General features: G+C 38.3%; 1 protein-coding gene across 1 annotated transcript in view; it reads left to right on the plus strand.

The window, feature by feature from the left end:
- COL22A1 (collagen type XXII alpha 1 chain) overlaps positions 1-26,622 on the plus strand; it is a 523,255-nt gene that overhangs the window by 150,186 nt on the left and 346,447 nt on the right. Inside the window, exons 6-9 of the mRNA XM_027845270.1 lie at positions 4,695-4,970; positions 18,280-18,360; positions 20,051-20,164; positions 24,060-24,095. Coding sequence (XP_027701071.1) covers positions 4,695-4,970; positions 18,280-18,360; positions 20,051-20,164; positions 24,060-24,095 — 507 coding nt within the window. The remainder of the gene's footprint in view (positions 1-4,694; positions 4,971-18,279; positions 18,361-20,050; positions 20,165-24,059; positions 24,096-26,622) is intronic.

Genomic DNA, 26,622 nt, shown 5'->3' on the forward strand with positions numbered 1-26,622 from the left:
GATACTGGAGTGGTTTGCCATTTCTTTCTCCAGCTCATTTTACAAATGAGGAACTAAGGCAAACAGAGTTAAGTGACATGCCTAGGGTCACACAGCTAGTAAATGTCTGAGGCAGGATTTGAACTCTTGAAAAGGAGTCTTCCTGATTCCAGGCCTGGCACTCTACCCACTGTGCCACCTAACCACCAAAGATCTGAGTTCAGTTACTTTATATGACACATGCTGACTGTGGGACCCTAAGGTGCTCATTTCAATTATTAGTATTCTAGGAAACTCTAAGATTATAAGTTTCAGTGAAAATACAAGACTACATTTGTAGGAGTTTCTTTACCTGAGAGTTTTCTAAACCAGTGAAATTTCAGTTCTATTCCCTATCTCTCTCCTTATCCTTATAAGGCTGGTATGAGGGCAAGAGAAGGAAGGGGAGAAAAGAGAAGTAACACAGGTGTGGACATTACTGGTGTCACCTTGGACAAACCACTTTAGCCATTGGATGTTCAGCTTTCTCATCTATAAAATGGGAATAATAATCCCTGCTTACCAACCATAGGGTTGTTATAAGGAAGAAATTTTTGTAACAGTTATGAAAGAAGTTTGTGACTATAGATAGTTAAAGAAATAGATGCTACTATTAAGGTCTTGATAGTATTTCAGAGTCACCTGAAAATCTTTCTCAGTGGGAAAATTTTTGGAATTTTTGAAAGCAAATAAGTGGGGCAAGCTTTTGATCTTTGGGATGGTAATTGCAGGTAATCTAAGCTGTCTACCATCTCTGACTATTCTTTGTGACACTCCTCACTTCCTCTTCATGAAACTCAATAATGCTACTCAGTTGGTGCCCTCTTTTTTCCCACGGCTTAAATGAACAACTGACCATTGGACAGAATTTGTATTGTTCTTTTACGTGGAATTGATTTGGTCTCTTTGCCCAAAACTAATTCTGTTTCTTGGACCAGATGTTTTACTCACCCTGAAATTCAAACAAAATTCCCTGTCATGTTGGATATTAATAAATTGAAACAAAATCACATCATCATGAGAAAATGAGCATGAAGTGGAGTCATGGACTTAGAGTCAGAAGGCTGAGGTTCCAATCCTGGTTGATCATATACTAGATTTATTGCCATGGGCAAATTAATTGATCTCTCTGAGCCTCAGTACACAAATTTATAAAATGGAGGTACCTATTTCTGGGGAGATAGTAGTGGGAGAGGCAATAAAAGAGCCTGCCTTTCCAATGAGCCCCTCAAAAACAATAATAGAAATATAAAAAAAAATTTTAATGAGGATAGTAATACCTGTAGTGTCTATTTCCCTATACACAGTAAAATAAATACAGAATAATACAAAGTAACATTTACAAAGTAATATTAAAAAGGGTACTAATAATGGAGGATTAGGAAAGGTTTTTTTTTTTGTTGTTGTTGTTATAAAAGAAGATAGATCTTTTCTGAACTGTTGAATTAAGTCAAGTTTTCTGACTGTAAATACTGTACTCTTTGCCATCACATCATGCTTGTTTAGTCTTAAAAAATGGAAATGATTGTAGGTATTCTGGGGCCTGGGAAGACACCAGCCTAATAGAAGTGAGGGATGTGTACCGGAGAGGACAAGATAATTGTTTGAAGATATAGAGTATGTCCAGATTATGGCAGCTAGATTATTGAAATCTAGTTTGAAGGCTTTGGACATCTGTCAAGTAGAGAACAGGGAACTATTTGAACAGGAGTGTGTGACATGAAGAAATTGGTGATTTAGGATAACACATCTTTTCAGTGTCAGGAGAGAGACTGGAAGTAGAGAGATGAAGTAGTGGTCTGGGCCTGAGATAATGAGGGTCTGGACTAGGGCTTATGATACAGGAGTGGGAGTAGGTAGAGAAACATTCAAGGGGGATTTCAAAGGAAAACCCCAATAGGACTTGGTGACTGATTGGCTACAAGAAGTCAAGCAAAAGGAAAGGTCATGGGTGATACCAAAGTTTTGAACTTAAGGGAGTGGGAAGATGACAAGTGTATTGACAGGGAAGTTGAAAAGAGCAGCCAGTTTGGAAGGTAAGATGATGAGTTCTATTTTGGAGGAACTGAATTAGAAGTGACCTTAAGAATTCAGGAGTAGAGGAGGAAAAAAAGAGTGTATCATCAGTCTTGAGGTGATAATGGAGGCCATGAAACAGTAAAGAATGAGAATGAGACATATATTTTGGGAAATAGCCAGTTTAGGAATTTGTATTGCTTGACTATGCATGTTTGTTACAAGGATTTTGTTTTTCTCCCGCCCCCCCATCGTAGTGCCTTCCTTCTGTTCATTATCTCCAATTTATCCTGTATTTATCTTATTTGAACAAAGTTGTTGCAGGTTGTCTCCCTATTAGACTGATCACCAGTGATTAACAAACAGTGCCTGACATAGTCAGCAGTTAATAAAATTTGTTGACTATGGACTGATTTACAAGGAGGTGGTGGAGATGGGAGGGTGAGAAAATAAATGCATGTTAAGTGGAAAAGTAAAATTTAATTAAAAACTCATACCCATGTTCCCTACCTCACCAGATTATTCAGTTTCCAATTAGATAGAATTACTGTAAACCACTTCACACACTTTAAAACACAATATGGATGTCAGTTATTATCATTATTATTGTTATGATTATTCCAAAGTGGCATTGTCATTCATATTCAAAGATCTTTCACATATAGTACCATATAAATCACATACACTTAAGTGAAGGAATTAGAACAGCTACCTCATAGAACCAATAGGATATATATTTGTAACGTCTCCACTGTGACCATAGTATTAAGGTCATTTAAAACAGAGTTGCCCTCTGCAGTCTGACCTCAGTGACCTGGTTCCCCAAATTGTTCTCAGGAGCAATAGAAGTTGGCTGCCACTAACTCCAAAGACAGATTGTGTAGCCAACTCATTATTATCAAGGTGAATGGCTGTGAAGTAAAGTCATGGCTTTTATCAAGAGCTGGTTTAGCTATTTCTCCTCCCTGATAATTTCTGCTTTCTGTCTCCCTCCCTGGTCTGAACTCTCACTCTTCAGGAAACCTAGTGGGATGGGCTTGGCCTCTTGCCACTCCCTTTCTTGCCATCTGGAATAGCTCTTGAATTCCTCACCACCTCATTATTCTGTGATCTCCTTTTATATCTCATTTGCAGACTCTTCTGTCCTCCTCCAGTCTGACTCTTCCTTCATTCTTCTCTCCCACTGCCAAAATGAGATCAGTACTGAAACCCTACAAGGCTGCTTGGTGATGGAGTTTATGTTAAAGATACAGGTCTAACTCCCATGGTCTATCTTGGTAACCACTGATAGCTCCTTTGGGAAGAATTGGCTAGACAGAAGATAAGTAGAAAATAACCAGGAAGTCTAGTGGTAGTTGAACATAAGATAATATAAGCCAGAAATATAGAGGTTTTGTTTTGTTTTGTTTTTTTAAGGTATGATTCTTGCCTGGAGAGATAAATGTGGTACAATGAAAGATCATTGGACTAGGTGGAGGAAACCTAAGTTCCAGTCCCATTTCTAATTCTAATTTACTGCACTTAGTTTTTCAAAGGGAGAGAGAGAGAGCACAAGAGCAAGAGAGAGAGAGAAAGAAAGAGAGGGAGAGAGAGAGAGAGAGAGAGAGAAAGAGAGAGAGAGGAGAAGAAGAAGGAGGAGGAGGAAGAGGAGGAGGAGGGAGGAGGAAAAAGAGTTGTTTCTATCCTGAATTTCATTTTTTTATCACCATTTTCCAGAAATATTCCATAGGCATCTCAAATTCAATATATCTAAAACATAATTCATCTTTCCCCATGCCTCTCACATTCCACCCCTTTCCCTAACTTCTTTTTCTGTTATGGGTGCCATTATCCTTCTGGTTACCGAGGTTCACAACCTTGGAATCACCTTTGACTCTTTTCTGTTTCTAACCCCTCTATATCTAATTAGGTGCCAAATCTTCTCAATTATAACTCCACAACATCTCTCACATCTGTCCCCTACATTCTACACCCATGATTACCCCCCACTATAGTTCAGTTATCACTTATCTGGACTGTTGCTTTAGCCTTAAGTATGTATGTCTCCTCTCCAATCCATGCGTCACACAGTGGCTAAAATGATTGTCTTAGAACAAGACCTGATCATGTCTTTCCCCTGCTTAAGAAGCTTTTAATGGTTCTCTCTTGCCAACTGAACAAAATACAGCCTCCTTTGTCTAGCATTTAAATCCTTTTACTGTCTCACTCCAGGCTATCTTTCTAGGGCTAATGAATATTAATCCCTGCCATATACTCTATATTCCAGCCCAACTGGCCTGTAGTTTCCCATACATTACATTCCATCTCCAATCTCAATCCCTGGAATGCCCTTATTAACTCTGCTTCTCAGAATCCCTAGATTCCTTCAGTCCTCAGCTTGCATCACCTTGCACATAAGGTCTTTCCTGATCCTCAAGTATTACTTCCTATTTGTTTGTGTATATTTTGCATTTAGGTATCTGTGTACCTTTTATTTAGTAGAATGCTAAAGTTCCTGGGGAACAGGAACTTTTTTTTTTTGTTTCTGCATCCCAGCCTTGTAGTATAGTGCCTAGCATATAGCATGGGGTTTAATATATGTTGAATAATTGTGAAGTGAATATAAATAAATAGTCTCCCTAAGTCCCTTCTCATTTAAAACTTTTCTGATTTTTTTTCAGGTCTCTATCCGACTAGATGGGGAGAACAAAGCTGTGGAGTATAATGCTGTGGGGGTGATGGAGGATGCAGTCCGGGTGGTCTTCCGGGGTGTGCCAGTTAGTGACTTATTTGACCGAAACTGGCACAAGATTGCTCTCAGCATCCAGGCCAAGAATGTTTCCCTCTACATTGACTGCAAGCTGGTGCAGACACTGCCCATTGAGGAGAGAGAAAACATCGACATCCAGGGGAAGACTGTGATTGGCAAGCGCCTCTATGACAGCGTGCCCATTGACGTGAGTTCCCTTCTGCCTAATGAAACCTCATGGCCTTGGGCCTTTGCTAGGCTTACTAGGCTCATGAATTCTTCTCTGAGCTCATAAACATGGTCACATAAGTGGTAAATGAGAATGAATGTGAATGATACCCTGCTGTTCAAAGAAATATAACATGGAAGGGGAAAAACAAACAAAAAACTTAGATGTGGAGTTAAGGGACCTGAGTTCAAATCCTGACCACTCTGTGACATTTGCTATTTGATATTTTATCAGTGATTTAGAAAAAGGTATATGTCACATGAGTACCAAATTTGTAGATGACACAAATACTAGTAGTGTACTGGACAATAGGATAAAAAAAATATAAACAGGCTACAGCAATGGACTATTATAAGTACATGAAATTTAATCGGTCAAATATAAATTCTTATGCTTGTGTTCAAAAATCAACTTCATAGCTGTAAGATAGGGAAGACAAGGTTGAGCATCAGTTTATATGGGAAAAAAAATCTGTGGGTTTATTGGATTGCAACCTCTGTATGAGTCTAGAGAAAGATATAGTAGCCCCAAAAATCTAGTGCAATCTTGTGCTACACTGAGGGCTGTAGATTCCAGTAATAAGGAGATAGCCACGTTATCCACTATTCTAGACATATCAATCTGGAATGTTGTATTTGGTTCTGGGTGTCACATTTTAAGCAGGGCATTGATACATGCCCAAAGGAAGGCAGCCAGGATAGTAGAGGGCCTCTCCTTCATGCCATATGAGCATTATGTGAAGGAACTGGGAATAATTAACTGGAGAGGAGATGACTAATGAAGGACATCATACCTCTGGTCAAGAATTTGAAAGGCTACAATGTGGAAGAAAGATTAGGCTTGTTCTATGGCATCCAGAAGTCAGAAACAAGAATAACATGTGGAAATTGCAAAGTAAATCTAGGCTTAACATAAGGAAGCATTGTCTGATGATTGGAAATACCTAAAAATGCATTGGGTTTCCTTGGTACATAGGAGATATCCCCCTGGTTAGAAACTTTCAAATAAAAGCTGGATGATGATTTGTCCAGGATTTTTTAATGGCGATTCCTTTTTAGGTGTGGGTTGAATTAGATAGCTTCTGAAGGTGCTTCCTATTCTGGAATTTTATAGAAATAGAGAGCCCATGGATGGCCATGGGCTATTCACTCCTTTTCTCAGGAACTCAATGTCTTCATTTGAAAAATAGAGATAATAACTATTAAACAACCTACCTCTCAAGATAACTATGATGAAAGAACCTTGTCAACTTTGAAGAGATATAAGAATATAAATTAGTCATATTAGTAGTAGTAGTAGTAGTAGTAGTAGTAGTAGTAGTAGTAGTAGTTGTGGTAGTAGTAGTAGTAATAGTAATGCATGAAGCGTCCACTATTGACTGTTCTCCAAGGTGGATCATACGTTAAGAAAACCTGTTATACTCAAAATCAAATTCACAACAAGATAATGTGGGGAGGCCAAGGGCAGGATCATTTACATTGAAAAATATGTCTTCACTTTACAGGAACATTTGCTGATGGCTTCTTTATGAAGAACATGACCAAAATAGAGAGGCAGGGAGGTGGAGTCTAAGAACACAAACTGTGCTTAGGAGTAAAGATAATTAGGAATGTGAGATGCAATATTCAGAGATGACTTTTTGGACCAGATGGATATTGAGCTAACCTTGCTGGACATGGAGCAGTCCAAGAGGCACAAAGAAAAATGAAGGAAGGAAGGGAATTAGATGAATGATTAGAAAATAAAAGATGTACAGGTAACATTGCATAAGGTGGGGATGGCCGTGCCAAAGTCTAGCAATAATTTCGTGCTTCATTTTCCATCCCTTTGTCTCTTGTCTACATTCTCCTCTACCTACAAGAGGAACAGTGTTGCCACCTGCTGATCCCCTTGCCAGAAGAGCAAGAGTTAAGGGGGAAAGGAGAGGATGGGAGAGGAGAGGGAGAGGAAAGGAAGGAGAGAAGAGAGAGGAGGAGATGAAAGGAGAGGAGAGGAGAAGGAGAGAAGAAGGAAAGGAAGAGGGTAGGGGAAGAAAGGAGAGAGGAAGGTATCTTAGAAGACTTTTGTGTTATTAAATCTCATCTATCATTTCCACTCTAGTCTTATTATATGCCATGTTCTAAATCAAATTTCTTCTTGAATCTATGCATAAATTTATGTCTGCTTCTCAGATACCGATAATTAGAGTCAATATAATATTTTCCTCAGTTTCTTTAGAGCAGATCTCAGGACCTTTGGAAGTGTTCTCTCTTTTTTAAAAGGGGCAAATCAGTTCTGAACCAAGGAGGAACTGCCCTGTTAGCAAACAGAAAGCTACCTTTTCAACCTACGCTTAGGATTTTGCCAACTTTAAATCACTATTGAAAGGCACATGATTGGTAGTAGTGGACTATCAGAAGTGAGTAATTATGGTGGCATGGTTCAAATCCCATCTCTGACACTGCTCGGGTGATCATGGGGAAGTAACATTCATTCTGGGTCTCAGTTTCCTCATCCATAAAACAAAGAGATTAGACTAGATGGCCTCCGGGGGCCTAGCTCTACCTCTATGATCCTATCATCTAAGGTCTTATGACTCAATGATTCTTTGATTTCTAAGGTTCCTTCGTGTCCTAAATTCCACAATCTTATGACCAATGTAGATTATCTCGATGCTTCAGTCAAATTACTTCTCACCGAACCTCTGTTACTTCATCTGTAAAGTAAGGAAATTAGAACAGGCAATGTCTGAGTTCCCTTCCAACACTAATATTTTTTGATCCTGTAACTTTAAATTATTATATAAAGGTAAGGTATTAGAATAAGACATAACCCTAGTCCTGAGGAAGATGACAGTAGAGTAGGAGAGATTAGACATGCATATCAGTGACAAGAGTTGATTTCTTCTGAAACACTGAGCTGTCCTTCCAGGAGGAAAAAATCACTCTGGCATGCCAGTTTTGCTTTGCCAACTCTTCCTGGCTCGATATGTAGTGCCATGACATTAGCAAGAGGTGACTGTCATTTAACCTGTCTGTTGCTCACCCTTCCTTTTAAACAGAAATCTGGCCACTCTCAAGCCTTCTTCTTCAACAAACAGGGAGCAGACCATTCTAATGAAGCATCGTTATTCTTTTAGCTTACTTAGCTGCCTGTGAATTGAGTAATGGAAATTTATAGCCCTTTGGAGTTTTATGTAAGTAAGTTTCTCTGCTTGTCTTATCAAGGATGACATCTTGACCTTACTGCAGTTGCTTCAAAACTCCAGCATGAAGGGATCTAGGATTTGGTCTTTGCAAGTCTCTGGATTATAGCTCATGCATTAAACAGGATGACAAATGAATTGGATTTTGTGTTTGTTTTCTCAGGGAGGAAAGAAAAAGCACCAGGGAACATTGTAAACACTCTATTTGAACTTAAACCTAAGCTTGTTTTTCACAAATGAAATATATTCACAATATTACATGGATTAGATATTTGGAAACAACATGAATTTTTACCCATGAAACTGGATCATGAAAATTTATAGGCAGGATGGTCCTTATGTTAAGGAACACTGGATTTAGAATCAGATACCTGGGTGTGAATCCTCCCTCTACTACTACCTCTGTGACCTCAGTCAAGTCACAAGTTACCTGAGCTCTGTTTTCTCCATCTGTGAGATAAGACAGTTTGATGAAATATCCTGTACTTTTTGTAGGTTCTAAAAATCCCATGGTACTAGTATCAGCTAGGCAGAGGCATGCAGTTTTAAACTTGAAACTGTGCTTAAAGCACACTTTAATCCCCTCATTTTACAGATGAGGAAACTGAGACCCCCCCCCCAAATGGTCTATAAAATGAAAGAAGTGGACTGAATGATCTCTAAGGCTCTCTCTACCACCAGTGATATAATAGTTCTATGAACAGAGGTTGAGTGACATCAGATGTTGGTGATGCAAAGCTAAGAAGACTCAGTGGGGATGCAAAATGATTTTGATAGAATAAGATGCCAGACTGAATCTAATAAGGTGAAATTTAAGGATAAGAATGGAGACTGGACCTGTGATTCCATTAGTATGAGGGATTCCCAATTGAGGAAATTCTCTGTACCTATGCAGGTTGGTACCTTTTCTGCAATTTATAGTTTTAGAGAATTGTCTTTGGTACTGAGGGTTTAAGTGAGTTTCCCAGGCAACTAAGTTACCACACAGTTAATATATGTAAGACACTAGGTCTTCCTGACTTTAAGGCTGGCTCTCTATCCACCACACCAACCTACCTGTCATGAAATTTAATAAGGATAAATATGTCTTAAACTTAAGGTTAATAAAAGAAAGAAAAGAAGAAAATCAACTTCACAAATTCAATATGTGGGGCACAGTGGGTAGAGCTCTGGGCCTGGCATCAGGAAGACCTTAGTTCAAATCTGGCCTCAGACACTTCTTAGCTGTGTGACTCTGGGTGAGTCATTTAACCTCTGTCTGCCTCAGTTTGCTCATCTGTAAAATGGTGATAATAATAGCACCTACCTCCCAGGGTTGTTGTGAAGATCAAATGAAATAATAATTATAATTCATTTAGCATAGTACCTGGCCCATAGTAAATGCCATATTTGTTAGCTATTTATTGTTATTATTATGATTAATTATATATCTGGGATTGTTTTGTGCACTCCAAGCTCAATATGAATTAACAGGGAAATATGACAGCTATGGAAGCCAAAACAAAGATAGTAACTAAATAAACTCAATTTCATCTTGGTCTGCATTAAGAGAAGTATAGTGTCTTCCCACATATTTTGGCTATACAGAATATCCCAAAAGTCTTAGGGCAGTTTTAGCTATTAAAGTAAATAGAACAAGTCTAATCTCTCTTCTCTGTGACAATCTTTCAAAAACCTGAAGAATGCTAGCATACTTTAAGCTATTCAAGTGGAAAATTACAGTAAGACTTTGGGGACATCCTTTATATGGAATATTATGCTGTCTTCTGGGCACTCATTTTAGGTAAGATAGTCGTAAGGTTGAGAGTGTCTCAAGGAGGGCAAGCACAATAGTCAAAGAGTGAAGACCCTTAAGATCCTCTGGGGGTCTGTTGAAGGACATGTGATTCTTAGACTGATGAGAAGATTTGGGGGCATGGGAAGAAAAGGGCAGTGCCCAAGGAACATGGTAGCTGCTATCCTCAGGTTGTCACATAGAAGAAGGAGTAGATTTGTCCAACTTAGCCCCCAAACAGAATTAATAGCAACAGATAAATCTTCCAGAGAGCCACTTTTAGGTTGCACATAAGGAAAAATATTACTAATAATGATAATTATATTTCAAAAATTAAACGGATTGCCTTGGGAGCCTGTGGGATATCTCCCTTACTTGATTTCTTTAGAAGTAGAGACTGGATAACCACTAGCTGGACATGGTAAGAAGGGATTCTTATTCAGGTAAGAGTCAGCCTTAAGCAGTTAGTTAGGTGGTACAGTGGATAGAGAACTGGGCCTGAAATTGGAAAGATCTGAGGCCTCAGACACTTACTAGTTATGTGGGCTTGGCTGGCACAGTGGAGAGAGTACCAGGCCTGGAGTCAGGAAGACTCATCTTCATGAGTTCAAATTTGACCTCAGGCACCTACTAGCTGTGTGGCCCTGGGCAAGTCACTTAACCTGTTTGCCTCAGTTGTTAAGTTATAAAATGAGCTGAAGAAGGAAATGGCAAAACACTCCAGTGTCTTTGTCAACAAAACCCTAAATGAGGACACAAAGAATTGGAAAAGACTTAAAAACTACGCAGCAGCAACAATAATAAGAGTTATCCTAGATGGCTTCTAAGACCCCTTCTAACTCTAAGATTCTGGATTCTGTAATTCCAAGTTACCGCACTTGAAGATACACAGAATCTCTGGAATACTCCATCTTCCCAATTAAATAGAATCTTTCAGGATAACATCTAACATTTCTATACTACTTTACATAAATGATCAGATTTGATCCTTACAATAAATTTGTGAGGTAAGAGGTACAATTCTCTGCATGGCCTTATCCATCCTTCTTGTCCCTATTACCTCGTATAATAACTCCTAAAATTCTCTCATTTAATATCTCAGTTTCCTCATTTATTTATTTATTTATTTGGCAAGGCAGTTGGGGTTAAGTGACTTGCCCAGGGTCACACAGCTCTGAGGCCAGATTTAAACTCAGGTCCTTCTGACTCCAGAGTCGGTGCTCTATCTGCTACACCACCTAGCTGCTCCTAGTTTCCTCATTTATAACATGAAGAAATTGGACTGGATGATGCCTCTGTGGTCCTTTCTGACATTAACATTCTAGGTTTTAATTTTCCCCATTTTAAAGATAAAGAGCTATTATGTCTCACTCCAAAACACCCAAAAAAGTTGGGACTTGAATCCAGACCCAGTGCTAGATATTTTACCCTAAATTATTGAGTCCCTTCTCCTTCTGTCTTTCTTATTCTCAAGGCAAGCATTGCCCTGGATCGAGAATGGTCTTTGGCTATTGCCAGGTGTATAGGGTTGATGGCTTTGGCCCAGTCTTTGACACCTCCCTTCAGGGGTGTGCTAGAGCAGACTCAAATCAGTTTGCCTTGTTAAAATTTCAATGTGAGCATTTGTATTTCAGAAATCAGTAAATACCCAAAATCAGAGCTTTATTATTATTATTTATTATTATTATTATTATTATTTTGGTTGTTGATTGTCACTACTTGAAAAAGTGATGAAGAAAATATTCCTAATGTGGTACTTCCTGTGTCCATTTTTTTTTCAGAGAACAAATTGTTAAATATGCCAGCACACTGCTGCCTTTCTTGCCTTTTATTATCCACAGATACCAACCCCCATCACTATATTCAAATTTATTATCCTTTTGTCCAAATGAAAACTTGGGTGGCCTCTGTGAAACTTCATGGCTTTCCAGATATGGGAAAAGTATTTGTGAATCTATGATGCTCAGGTTCCTTCAGGGAGCAGTGACCAATTCCTCACCCTTTTCTGATGGCTAGCTTCTCTGATCCTACATGACTTGACTTGACCCTTACCTGACTTGGCTTGGCCCCATCAGTCCAGCCTTCTATTATTTTGCGTCACCAATTCAGCTGATAAAACTTTAGAGCTATAAACAGTAAAGAGCCCTCAAGCCCATATTTCTGAGATGATATCCTGATATGTCATTGTTTTACTGGGCCCTCATGCCTCATTGCTCCTGGTCAAGCCTAGGCCGAAGCAATCCCATTTTTATAGAAAACGCAGAATCATGGAAACAGACACTTGGCTGCAGAGCCGAGGAAAAAATGTCGTTTGTCTTTTGCCCCCAGAGTTACGTTTAAAACGGTGCTCAGGCCAGAAACTAGCTGGTTTCTCTTGGCTTGACCCTGACTTAGAATCCCAACTCTAAACAGGGGTTTATTTCTGTAGGTGAGACAGACTTTCTTCCTGGTATACACCTTATCTTCCAAACAGGGAAGGGTCTTTAACATGGAGACGAAAAAGCTTAATGAGGGGCATTGGTAGTGAGAGAATTATAGGGTTTTTTTTTTCTTCCTCAAATATATGAAGGGTAATAATAGAAAAGAGTTTAAATATGTGACTGCTTATCAGGGGTATTACTGATGGAATACTTGCTCAGGTACATGTTAGAGTAGATACTTGCTGGGGTCCCTTCCAGTGGAGGGGCTCTGTGATTTTCATCATTCAACCTCTTTATTTTGGGGCTGTTCTAATTTATAAGAAATCTTTTTCTCTTACATTGGGTTAAAACTATCCTCTTATGCTTGACCCTGTTACCACCTGATACAACAAACTGCAATTCTTCTGTATTACCTCTAAGATCAAATAGAACATTTCTGATATAAAGACCTTCAAACCTGCTCCCTTCCAGCCTTTCTAGTCAGTCTTCTTACACTACTGTCCTCAATATACTATTCAATTCAATGATACTGGCTTTCTAACTCTTCCTCACTCATGACTCTCTATGTCCCCACTTTGGTGCCTTTTCACTAATGTCCCCAGGGCATGGAATTCTTCCTCATCTCTATGTCCTGGTTTCCCAGGCTAAATCCTTCAGGACTCAGCTCAGATCTCACCATCTGGAAGAGGCCTTTTCCCAGCTGTCCTTAATGGTAGTACCTTCCTTTTGAGATTGCTTTCCATTCATGGGTAGGTGGTACAGTGGATAAAGTTCTGCCCCTGTAGTCAGGAAGACCTGAGTACAAATTCTGCCTTGGACATTCCTTAGTTTTGGGACCCTGGGAAAGTCATGTAACTTCTGACTTCCTCATTTTCCTTATTTGTAAAATCAAGATAATAATGCCACTTACCTCCTAGGGTTTCTGTGAAGATAAAATGAGAAAAAAATTGAAAAGTACTTTACAAACCTTAACAGGCTATATAAATGCTAGCTATAGCTATTACATACATTGTATGTATGTAGTTATTTATATGTTGTCTCCTCCATTAGATTGTTAGCTCCCTTAGGATAGGGATGATTTTTTTTAACCATTCCTATTTTCCCTGGGCATAACGTGGTGGGTAGAGTTTTGGGCTTGGAGTCAGAAAGACTCATCTACCTGAGTTCAAATCCAGGTTCAGACACTTACTAGCTGTGTGACCCTAGGCAAGTCGCTCAACTCAGTTTGCCTCAGTTTCCTCATCTGTAAAATGATCAGGAGAAGGAAATGATAAACCACTCCAGTAACTTTTTCCAGGAAAACCCCAAAGAAAATAATGCACCAGGAACATCATACATTGAGCCAGCATGCCAACCAGTCACTGCACTCTACCTGTGACTTCACCTTGCAACCTAGTCTATTCTATTATGTGGTCCTGGTTTGTCCCCTTTGACCCACAAGAAAACCAGTGACACAAAACTTCCATCCTTCAAAGGCAAATGCATTTGAGGAAGGGGAGGGGTGTGACTCTGCCATTAGAATGACGTAACCTGTAAAATGAGAACAATAATCCAATACCAGTTTACTAGCTATGTGACAAGTCCATTCAATAGCTGAGGAAGTTCAAAGAAGCTATGATTTGCCCTTGGTCACAGAACTAGTAAGCTTGTATTGGAACTTAAGTGCTTATTTCTGGGAGTCTCTGAGCCAAGATAAGGGGTCCAAGGATTATTGTTCTCATTTTACATTATTTTCCTTGGGAAAATATTTCATTAATTTTTTATTGATGTTTCTCTTTAATATAACTATCCCTTCACAGGGACTTCACTACTCCAAAATAGACACTTCTTTGGAATGAAGAAATACTTATAAACAAATCGATAGTTTGACCATTTCTGACAGTGTATCTGTCACTCCTTACCTATAGATAACCTCTTCTTTGTTGATAGTGGGAAGAATACTTCGTGACCAGTCCTTGGAAAAGTCCCTTTTCTAAGCCTTATTTTCTCTGTCTGCAAAACAAAGAACATATACCATCTTTTTACTTCTTACCTCAGAAGTGCTATTGTGAGTTTCAAATGAAATAGTAGAAGTGTTTTGTGACTAAAGAAGCTACTACAATGGAAGTATATGATGTAATTTAAATAGATTTCATGTGTTATGAAATGTGTGTTATGAAATATTATAATGTGTTATGGTTGTGTCAGAAGGCACTATTGTTTTACCCATGTTATAACAAGATGAATGACATAATCAGGTATCTAGTAAAACATTTCATGGAATGATGGACTTACCACAAGCCTTAGGACACAGACTATCAGGAAGGAGAGTATAGAATGTTAGAAGTGGGAGAGACCTTGGGGCATAGAAGATTTAAGTTGGAATGTAGAATATTAGAATACAGAATGTTACTATGGAAGGGACCTTATGTCATAGAACATTAAAGTTGGAAGGATACTTGAAACATAGGATATTCGAATATAGAATGTTAGAGACAAAGGGACCTCAGGTTATACAACATTAAATCTAGAAGGGCTCTTAGAATATAAAATATTAGAATATAGAATGTTAGAGATAAAAGAGAAAAATAGAAGATAGAATGTTAGGAAATAGGACATAGGATAGAATATATGGAAAGGACATTAGAAATCATTTAACTCAATATTCTCATTTTATTCATTAGGAAACTGACATTCAATGAGGGGAAGTGACCTATGCAGGGTCAGTGGAAGTGTTGAAGAGCTCTGATAATGAGTCAGTCAATAAACAAGGGTTTGTTAAGCACCTACTATATGTTAGGCACTGTGTTAGACACTAGAATGCTCTAGGGTTTAGAAATACTGATTTATTGATTGATAGGGCTTGCCAAAGTACTTTATGTATGTTAACTCATTTGATCTACAAAACAACCGTGGGAGATAAGTGCTATTATTATCTTCATTTTACAAATGAGGAAATGGAGCCAGAGGTTAGGTGACTTGCCTAGAGTATCACAACTAGGGAATGTCTGAGGCAAGATCTGAGCTCTAGTCCTTCTGACTCCAAATCCTGTCATCTATCCGTTTTGAAGCTTAGATGCCTGTACAAATACAAAAACTGAAACAATACTTTCAATGGTCCCAATTACGGTGCAGATCTTGATATAATTAGATGGTTTTGGAAATGGTTGAGGTTATCCCCAGTGTAGTGCCCCAGGGTTCCTTACTTGGTCATGTGCTTTTTAACAGTTGTTTTAAATCAATGATTTAGATATAGGCACAGAAAGCATTGTTATTAAGTTTTCAAATGACATCAAACTTGGAGGGAGAACAAACATTTTGGATGACAAAGTCAGGATCCAAAAATACCTTGACAAGTTAGAACATTTGACTGAAGATAAAACAATGAAAAATAACTTAGTCAAATGTAATGTCTTCCAATTGGGTTCAGATATCTAATTCACAAATGAAAGATAGGAGAATCATGATTAGACAGAAGTTTGTCTGGAAAGTATACAGAAATTTTGGTAGAAGGTAAACTCAACATGAGTTAACACTGTGATATGGCAGTCAAAAAACCCCACATCTTAAGAGACAGCTTCCAGGAAGAAGGAAGTGATCTCCCCACTACTCTGCCTTAGCTATACCACAACTGAAACTGTTTTGAGTTCTTAACATAATATTTCCAGAAGGGTATTGGTAAGCTGGAGAGTGTCCAGGTGAATGATGATGAAACAAAACAACCCACTGGAAAGGTGATGAATTTAGGGTATAGAGTGAGATACACATGCATACTTACACATGTGGGGGGATGTCCCACTCTCTCTCTCTCTCTCTCTATGTATATATATGTGTGTATATATATATATAGTAATACTTATTACAAGGAACTTTTATTTCTTTTTCTTTTTTAATGAGGTAAGAAGTGGGAGGAAAAGAAAATACATTTCTTTTAATTAAAAACATTAGAAAGAGAGGTACTACAGAAATAGAATGTTTCATGTACTTTCAGATGATGAGGTCACTATATTGTTAGTTTTACTTAATTGTTTTACTTTATTACAAGAGACTTTTCGTGGAGAGGGGAGCAATCTATTTGATGAAGGGTCTGATTTTCATGTCATACGGGGATCAACTGAAGAAGGCTATTTATTCTGGAGAAGAGAAACCAGAGGGTACATCATAGCTGTCTCCTAGTATTTGCAGGACTTTCATATGGAGCAAGAAATAGGTTTGTTCTGCTTAGGCCCCAGAAGCAGGTAGAGCTAGGAGAAATGAGTCAAGGTTGAAGAGATGCAGATTTAGGGGAAAACTTCCTAACAATTAGAACTATCCAAAAATGGCGTGGACCACTTCAGGAGGTAGTAGGCAATAAAATGATGACTCATTTATAAGTGCTGTGGGACTTACAAAACTCCTTCGTGACAATTGCCCTGTGAGATAGGTGGTACACATTTTAGGTAGGCAGTATAAATATTAGCATTCCCATTTTATAAATGAAGAAACTAAAAAACAGGAATATTGCCACTTGCCCAAGGTTACACAGAAATATCAGAGCGGTGATTGTAATCAAGGCTTCCCTTGATTTCAAGGTCAATGCTCTTTTTTCCACATTGCCTCTTTGGCAGAACTGTGATGAAAATGGGGCTTGGTAAATGTTAAAGTGCTATTTTTGTTTTGTTTTCTGGACCTGTGATTTTACTGGTGCAAGGATCTCCTTGTAAGGAAACTCCCTTCTACCAGTGCATATCAGCAACTACTTTGCAACGTAATGTCTCAGAGAGTTTTCTTGGAGACTGAACACAGAGCCAGCCAGAACACATTATGTCTCTATGATGCACGTCAGAGATGGGAGTTGAACTCAGATATTGCTAACTTTGAGTCTGGCTTTATGTGCACTAGATGACAGTGTCTGTCACAGCTCTATAGAAAGGTGATTTGCTATTATTAGCACTCTTTCCGTGGTGTGTTGCTGCCTCCAAAGCATTTCCCTCTCAACAACCCTGCAGAAACAAGAATACTGTATAGTCCCCATTTTACAGAAGAAGAAGCTTGGGCAACTGAAAAGATTCTCACAATGTGTCAAGCCTATTAAGTGTCAGATTAGGAGATCAAATCTATATCATGGGATCATAGAGGTAGGTTTGGAAGAGACCTCAGAGCCCTTCTAGTCCAGCCTCTTCATTATACTAATTAAGAAACTGAGGCACAGAGTGGTGAAAAATGAGTTGCCTAAGGACAACCATCAGCGATGGGATTTGAACCTAGGTCCTTGGACTCCAGAGTCAGTGTTTGTTTCGTGCAACACACTCGACTCTAATCCAGTGCTGTTCCCACTATAATTGTCTCCCTTTTATAAGCTATGACTCCTCTTATTGAAAAACTTAAGATCTAGTTGTGAGGAGATGACCAAACCACATTCTCATGTGAGCATTTTCTTTAGCAAGCTATGCAAAGTAGTATATAATCATTTGTTAAATCATATATTATTTTTGTTGTTGTTCAGTTGTTTTTTCGGTCATGTCCCGCTCTTTGTGACTCCTGTTTCATATTTTCTTGGCAAAGATCCTGGAGTGGTTTGCCATTTCCTTTTCTAGCTTATTTTATAGATAAGGAAACTGAGGCAAACAGGGTTAAGAGACTTGCCCAGGGTCATACAGCTAGTAAGTGTCTGAGGCCAGATTTGAACTCAGCAAGACGAGTCTTCCTGACTCCAGGTGCAGCACTGTATCCACGGTGCCACATAGCTGCACCATCACATTATTATATATTAAATCGTATATTATTATATTGTAGAGGTAGTATGGGCTTCAGAGGAGGAGAGAGATCATTGGGATCCAGAGACAGGGAAGGCTTTCTAAAAGAGGGAAGCTGAGAATTGGCACCCAAAGATGATGGATGCATTTGTATTTCAACCTGTCTGGAACTGATCATCTCTTCTTTCTTTTTCAGTTTGATCTGCAGCGGATAGTGATTTATTGTGACTCTCGACATGCTGAATTGGAAACCTGCTGTGACATCCCTTCAGGACCAGTAAGATATACTGTCCACAGAGCAAAAAGATATGGCCTTAAATGAAAGTAGGAGAAATTTCATTTGGACATAGATATTTCTTCCCTGACCATTAGGGCAGTAAATTCATTTACTCATATATTCATTCAATTAGTATTTTAAGTATCTGCTACATACGTATCCTATGCTAAGTACTGTGGCGAATAAAAAGATGATTAATACAATGACCTTGTCCTCATGGAGCTTCCATTCTAGAAGGAGAGCTAAGATGATATCACATTATGTGCTAGAAAGTAGGCATTTCCTTACAATAACTCTTAGACAAACAATAGACGACTCTTCATCTCCAATTTAAGTAAGAAGAAACTGAGAAATGAGGTGATCCGCCCAAGGTCACAAAGCTTAAGGCTAAGCTGATTCAAACCAATATCTTGATTCCAAATCTTATGCTCTTTTCACTACATCACTAAGATACCTGTACACAAATAACTTGCCCAAGGTCACATAACCAGCCATATCTGGCACCCCAGTTTCACTTGTGTTATCAACCCCCATTTCCACAAAGACAAGACTTAACAAACGTCTTGTCTTTTTGGCCCAAATCAGGCTTTACCTCTTTCCTTAAATCTGGTTTATACTAATTCTTAGTGTAGTCTGTAATCAGTGTTATTTTTTAGTTCCTCCTGGTATGCTTTTCCCTGTCAAAGCAGTCTTTTTTTAGGAATGAAGTTTATACTCAGTGCCAGCCTAAATCAAGCCTTTATTGGGGTCCTAACACTGTGAGAAAAGAGAAGATTCAGTACCTGCCTTTCAAGAGCATAAATACTGAAAAAAAAAGTTGTAATTTTGCCTTTTTCATACTACAGTTATTTTCTGATATGTATATACACTTTTCTTGTAATAGAGAAACACAATGAACCCAAATTTACCAGTCTCTGATAGCTTATGAAACATTCCTCTCCCATAATCTCCCACCTCTCTGTTGTGAGCAGGAATGCATGTTTCATCATTTGTTCTCCAAGATAAGGATTTATCATAGCATTTAATCTGATTTTAGCTGCTATTGTTTTTGTTATTATAGTCCTTGTGTATGTTTTTTCCTGGTAATTTTTTTTTCCTTATGGTCCATGAGTCTTCCCTTATTTCTAAGAATTCCTTATATCAATTTCTTATAATGCAATATTACTCTGCTATGCAAATTTGCCACAGTTTTTTTTTCATCTATTTCCCAATGGATGGGCATTTATTTTGTTTTCCTTTTATTGCTTCTGTTTTGCTATTACAAGAAGAAAGAGCTTAAAATCTTTGCCTTTCCAAGTGTCTATATCCAAAATAGAACAAATTTCTCTCTTGTGAGATTTCATGGTACTTTGTATTCTTTCAGTTTAGGTACCTAACATGTTGTAGCTCTTTATGGGTTACCCTTCCCACTAACTAACTTGACTTGTGGAGAAGCTGCATGATATAGAATTAGGAAATCTGGTTTTTTGTCTAACTCCAAAACTTCTTTGTGAACTTCTACACCCCCCGCACACACATGTGAGTTTGCAAGTCCCTTAACGTCTCTGAACCTCAATTAGCTCATCTGTAAAATGGCATTGGTTAAACTTGGGTTGCTGTAAGGAAAGGGCATTGTGAAAGTCAAAGCCTGGTGGTTTGTACGCTGAGTGGAGAAGTCAATATATCTTGTTCTCTCTTTTTCCTTCTTCAGTGCCAGGTGACTGTCATCACAGAAGCCCTTCTACCAGAGATACCACCCACCATTGGCAGTGAGCAGATTGGCTTTCTGAAGACCATCAATTGTTCCTGCCCTGCTGGGGAAAAGGTGCTCTTATGACCTCTCCTCCTTCTTCCTAAAGCAAGGGTCACTGCTGGTGATGTTTCCCACTGGGACACTTTTAGCTATCAGAAGAAATTTACTTATTATTTGCATACTTTTAGATCAGAGGATATAGCCCAGTACATGGTCATTATAGGTCATACTTCTAATTCCTTTTTTTTTTTTGATTGGTAACAACATAAAATACTTATTAAGTACATACATCCAAAGTCATATGATGGGCACTGGGGGAAAGAATGACACCAATATGACTCCTGCTTTCAAGGAGCTAGCAATCTAATTTATATCAGCTGGTCACTGTAATGGACTCCTATCCTAGTATAGGTAGGGAAACTGCTGATTTTGTGATTAAATCTATACCTTTAATTCTCTGAAGGTGTTTTTCTCCCCACGGGACTTGCTACTATAGGGTACTTCCACCAGTATACAACAACTCAAAGGGAAAAAATTGTTTGAATATAAGAATAAGAACTATAAAATGAATTGTGATTTTAATATGGTCACATGGTTACATCTTACCTTTCCTGTCTTTTCCTTATCTAGTCTTAATATGAAGTATACTTTGTTTATAATTATCACATTATGTCCCCTACTCCTAATTTAACAGTCAAGCGAACTATTCTAAAAACCACTAAATAGAATACTTTTCCTTGTGGGTAGCTCTCAACAATTTCTTTACCAAAAGAATGATGCAATCCCAGAGGTAGAAAGGGCCATTTAGCCCAATTCATACTTGAATAGAAATCTCTCTGCAATAAATAGATCATCAGTGACTTGGTAGAGAGATATTTACTCACCACTCTATACATCATGAATTCACCTCATAGAGGAGAATGAAACATGAGGGTAAGAGAAATGTGTCTAAGGATGCTGAGGGTCAACATGAGTAGTTTGGCCCTTTTAGAAGGGTAGAGCTGAAATGAAAGAGACTTAAGAGATGTCTTTCTGAACTACTTATATCAACATTTGGAGAACACTGACCTAAAGTGTTTAACTGAATGTAATTTGCCTTCCTAAGGCCTGCTTTGTCATTATCTCTTCTCTTTATCTACTCTACTCCACCCTACCTCAAACCATATTTCCCAGCCCATTCACTACCATTGTAGTCCCTTTATAATTCTTAGCACAGTCCCTACAATGTAGTAGGCACTTAGTAAATGTTTATTGACTCGCTGGTTGACTGATTCCATGACTATTTCAGATAAGAGAGGAGCATAATGTAATTGGAAGTCAGTATCCAGCAGAGTTGATTCTTGGAGTTAGAAGTACTGGCTCTACTGTGGTCAATTCAATTCACCTTCCACTGTCTTATCTTTTAAATTGGAAGAGTAATATTAGAATGACACATCTCACAGGATCATTGTGGAGAAAGTGCAGCTAAGTGGTACAGTAGTTAGAATGCTAGGGCTGAAGTCAGGGAAACCTGAGTTTAAATCCAGCTTCAGACACTTATAGCTGTGTGATCCTGGACATTCATTTAATCTCAATTTCCTTCAGTTTCTTCATCTATAAAATGTAGATAATAGTACTTACCCATTATTGTGAGGATCAAATGAGATAATATTTGTAAAGAGTTTAGCGTAGAACTTGGCATATAGTAAGTGTTATATAAATGTTGGATAATGCTTCTGCTGCTGATGGTGGTGGTGATGGTGATGATGATGATATACCTTGGAGGGCTTTAGAAATGGGAATTGTTTCTATTCAAAATAATAAAAACACCAGATTTGGATGATGGTACATCATTAGGATTGGTGCTTGGATTAATAATATAAACAGGAGATGCAGTTAGGACTACCCTGTTGAACATCACTTAACTTGTCTAGTCCAGGGAAAATGCTCAGGCTTTGAGGTTTATAGATGGACCAGTCATTTTTTTTTTCTAGTTTTTGTGAGTCAATAGAATCACAAAGATCATCTGATCTGATTTCTCCAGATCTTCTGCTTTCGATTAAGAAACCGAAATAATAGGTATGTAGCTGCAAAGCAATTTTGCTCAACACCCACCCCACACACATGCAGACGGCACACCTAGAACCTGTGAAGTCAGCCAAAAACAATCTCCTTTAGAGTTCACTCTCAGTATTATCCCTTGTACTGGCTTGTGGCTTCAGTGGATTTTAGAAGGCTAATAAGCACAGTAAGGAATTCTGAGGGTATGTCTGATAAAATGAATTATTTTTCTTACTTTATCTAGGTAGATGAGCTTATCAAACAATCAAAAAGTCTTAATTAAGTGGCTATTATGTGTTTTGTGCCAGACATAGCCTCATAGGGGAAGGGAGATATAAAAGAAATAAAAATTATTGTCGCTTCCTAGGTAAATGTGCAACAACTGTTTTTATTCCTGGAAATAATTAGGTATGCATGTGTGTGTTCGCACAGTCACCCACACAACAATAACAAGTTAGTATTAGTGTAGTATAGTATAGTATGGTAATTATAATATAGTAATATAATATATAATGTAATATTATAGTAATTAGCATAGTAAATTTTTTGCAATAGTTTTGCAAAAGTTTCTAAAATACTTTCTTCACAATAACTCTGAGTTAGCTATTACATTTACCATTTTGCAGATCAGGAAACTAACATTCTAAAAGATTAAGCATCCTGCCCATAATTATGCAACAAGCATTGTATAGCAAGGATCAGAACCCAGAACTCTTGATTCTCTAAGTTTACATATTATCTACTATGCTATGCTGCTTCTCTTAACTGCTAAGGATAATGACAGATTTCTAGATTTTCAGCTGAGATCTCAGGTTTCATTAGCTCAACCAAACAGAGCCATCTGAGGTGGGCATGCCTTTCCACGATATTGCATGAATCTGTTAACAATAGTAAGAGCAACTGACATTTATATAGCACTTTAAGTCGACAAAGTGCTATGTGTATGTATATATGTAACCGATCACATTTGATCTTCACATTAACCTTATGAAGTAGGCTTTATTATTATCCCTATTTTACAGTTGAGAAAACTGAGACAAACAGAAGTTAAGTGACTTGCCCAGGGTCACACAGCTAGAATTTGAGGCAAAATTTGAACTTGGGTCTTCCTGATAACAAATGAACCTTCTATCCACTATGCACCTACCTCTCAGTGTAAATAAAAGTAAATACAGCTGCAAAAGGACCACATGGCCAGTATTCTTGGACCTCAGGAAAATGGTTGAAACTAGCATAGAGAAAGCAATGTCAGTTTCACTAGTGCCTGGAGATCATCTAAGACCTGCCTAATTCAACTCAACATTGTGGGAGACACCAGACCACCTGACAGCACTTTGGGGGTGTTCTATATTAATCAAGAACTGGAGATCATTTCCACATTTCTCCTGGTTTCCCTTATTTCACTACCTCTTCTATGATATCCATTTTTGCCTCTTAAGCAATTTAAATATATATCTATATCTATATCTCTCTATATATATCTTCTCTTCTAAGACCTAGGAATTTGTCCATGTGCAACAAAATGTTAATCCATTTAGAATCAATTAGATGACAATTCAGTTAAGAAAAATGCTACAAACCTACATGTAATATGTTTAGTATCTCTCTCCAGTACTCACTCGAACTCTTCCTCCTTGTAAAATGCTAGGTATGATTTAGACAATATGCTTTTGTTATGCTAAAATGGGGGAGGGAAAACATTTACACATGTAATTAACATAATGCTGTTCAGACATAACCTTGAAATTGCAGTCAGTGGGTTTTATCTTCTGGACAGTATCCAGCCAACATCACCAACTCCCCTTGCTGTATAGGTTTACTTCCATTTGGGTTTCATTGTGTATTAGATGCAAGAGAAGCTAGCATTGAGTGAAAGGGAATAATGTGAAACTAAACCTTAACTGCACCTTTGTCTTTGTTCCCATAGGGTGAGAGAGGCATCGAGGGACCACGAGGTCTCAAGGTCGGTATCCATGGAAATCTATTAGATACTTGAGATATAATTATATCATCTCCCCACATCTTTCCTCAGTGCCTCCCTATTGAATTTAGAATAAAATACTGAGTCTTCAGTTTAGCATTTGCTATTTTCCTACCTCTCTAGACTTATTTTATATCATGCCACCTCTCCTCTCCATCAGTCAGTTCTCAAACTAAACCAGATTACTTGTTATCCCCAAATTTGTCGTGCCATCTCTCATCTCTATTTTTTTTTCACTCAGGCAAAATCCCTCATGTCTAAAATGCCATCTTTCCTCACCCTCACTTCTTAAAATCCTGAGCTTCCTTCAAGGATGAACTTACACAAGTCTTTTCTGGTCCCTATAGTTTTTAAGGATTTCCCCCTTCTTCCTCTGACTGTCATGTATATGACTACTATCTGTTTTACCCTACCAGGCTAGGATGTAAGGTCCTTGGGAGTAAGGTCTGTTTTTCATGTTTTCTTTATGAACTCATTTCCTAACACAGTGCCTCCCTTGCACATGGTAGCTTGTTAGGTTGGATTGAACTGGGCCATGTTCTGATTCTTTCTGGATTGTCGTCATCATGCCTCTCCTGACAATACCTGAATCCCTGTGTGCTTCATGGCCAGACTCTTTTGGAGATTTTAAATAGCATCTGAGGGGACCAAGTGGTCACTGAACTGAGCCTAGAGTTATTTTCGACAATGAATGTTCCAGGACATATCAAACATCATTCAGTTTAGTGACATTCCTTTTAGAAGCAAGTTTCAGGAATAAGTCATTTCTATAAAGCAAGGGACATCTGCTTCTGATCCTCTCTTTAGTGAGTCTACAGTCACACATATAATACAACAACCCCCATTATTCACACACAGAGATTTGGATGCGTAGATTGTTAGAACTGAAAGAGACCTTTGATATCAATCCAGCCCCCTCATTTTCATAGAGCCCATCTAGCCAGACCTCCTCATTTTACAGAGGAACAATCTGAAGCTAGAGAGGAGAATTAATTTGCAGAAGGTCGTAGGATTTATTAGTGACATAGCCTTGATCTGGATCCAGACGTCCAGAGCTTTTTCTGCTATACTATTTGTTGTTGTTGTTCAGGAATGTCAGTCTTATTTGACTCTTTGTGACTCCATTTGGGGCTTTGTTGGCAAAGATACTGGAGTTTGCCATTTCCTTCAACTCATTTTACACATGAAGAAACTGAGACAAATGGGGTTAAGTGACCTGTCCAGGATCACATAGCTGTAGGTGTCTGAGGCCAGATTTGAACTCAAATCTTCCTGACTCCAGGCCCAGTGGTGTATCCACTGCACCACCTACCAGCCCTATTAGTATACCATACCTCTTCCTTGACTTTCCTCTCTATTTTCTTATCCGTCCTTCACAGCATCATGCTAATATACTTACATGAAAATCAGGTCTCCTGACTCTTTTTTAACAGTGATATGACAGCAATAATATGATGGTATGGAAATAATGATAATAATAAAAGTTGACTAAGAAGTGGATAAAGATCTGGTTTCAGGGTCAGAAAGATCTAGGTTCAAGGTGTGCCTCTGATAAGCTGGCTCTAGACCCTGGCCAATGATTCTCAATTTTCTAGGTAACTCTAAACATCTTAGGTCAAAAAGTAAGTATAGATTGTAACTACTATACACTATGACACTAATCATAGAAGAAGGGCCCCGCCAGGAGTTCCTTACACAATTGTAGTCATATTTCATAACAATATTAATTCTAATTTACTCCTAACATTTGTAGTGCTTCACTACTAAGAATCTTTAAATATACATTATTTTACTTGGTTCTCAGCAAAACTTTCTGAGGTTAATGTCTTCATGCTAACATTCATTACTTTTGTGACTTTGAGCAACCTTTTTCATCTCTTGGACCCCAGTTTTCTCATTTGCAAAATGGGCAAAAAAAAAATCTCTCCTTTTCAATAGGTTATTGCAAGGACCAAATAAGATAGTGCATGTGAAAAGGTGGCTACCTTGGAGGTTATTGTGGAGGGGGCAGTTTGGCGTTGTTATTATTGTTGTGCTAATTTTACCAATGAGAAAACTGAGGCTGTATGTGATAAGATTACTCATGCTAATTATAAGGTTATTGTGGAGGAAGCAGTATTTTTTTTTTCTTCTCATTTTACGGATGGGAAAACTGATGCTCACAGAGGTGGAATAATCTGTTCAAAGGGCATGCAGCTGATTAATGTTAGAGCAAGTACAAGAACCCCAAGACTTCTGACTAATAATCCGATTTTTATTCTACGATACTTAAAACTTCAGAAATAATGAAGTAAAGGCAACAAAATGTAAGGATTTAGATGTCTTTGGAATGCTCTGTTTTGATGGGACCTCTAAAAAGCATCAAGCTTCATATTTCTTTTATGTTTGTCTCTGTCTTCCCCTCCTCTCTCTGTGTTTCTTTTTCGTTCTCCTCCTCTTTCTACTTCTAGATACCAGGTGGCACAGTGCATGGAGCTCTGCGCCTGGAGTCAGGAAGACCTGACTTCAG

Source organism: Vombatus ursinus, unplaced genomic scaffold, assembly GCF_900497805.2.
Source record: "Vombatus ursinus unplaced genomic scaffold, bare-nosed wombat genome assembly UNPS02005236.1, whole genome shotgun sequence".
NCBI lineage: Eukaryota > Metazoa > Chordata > Mammalia > Diprotodontia > Vombatidae > Vombatus > Vombatus ursinus.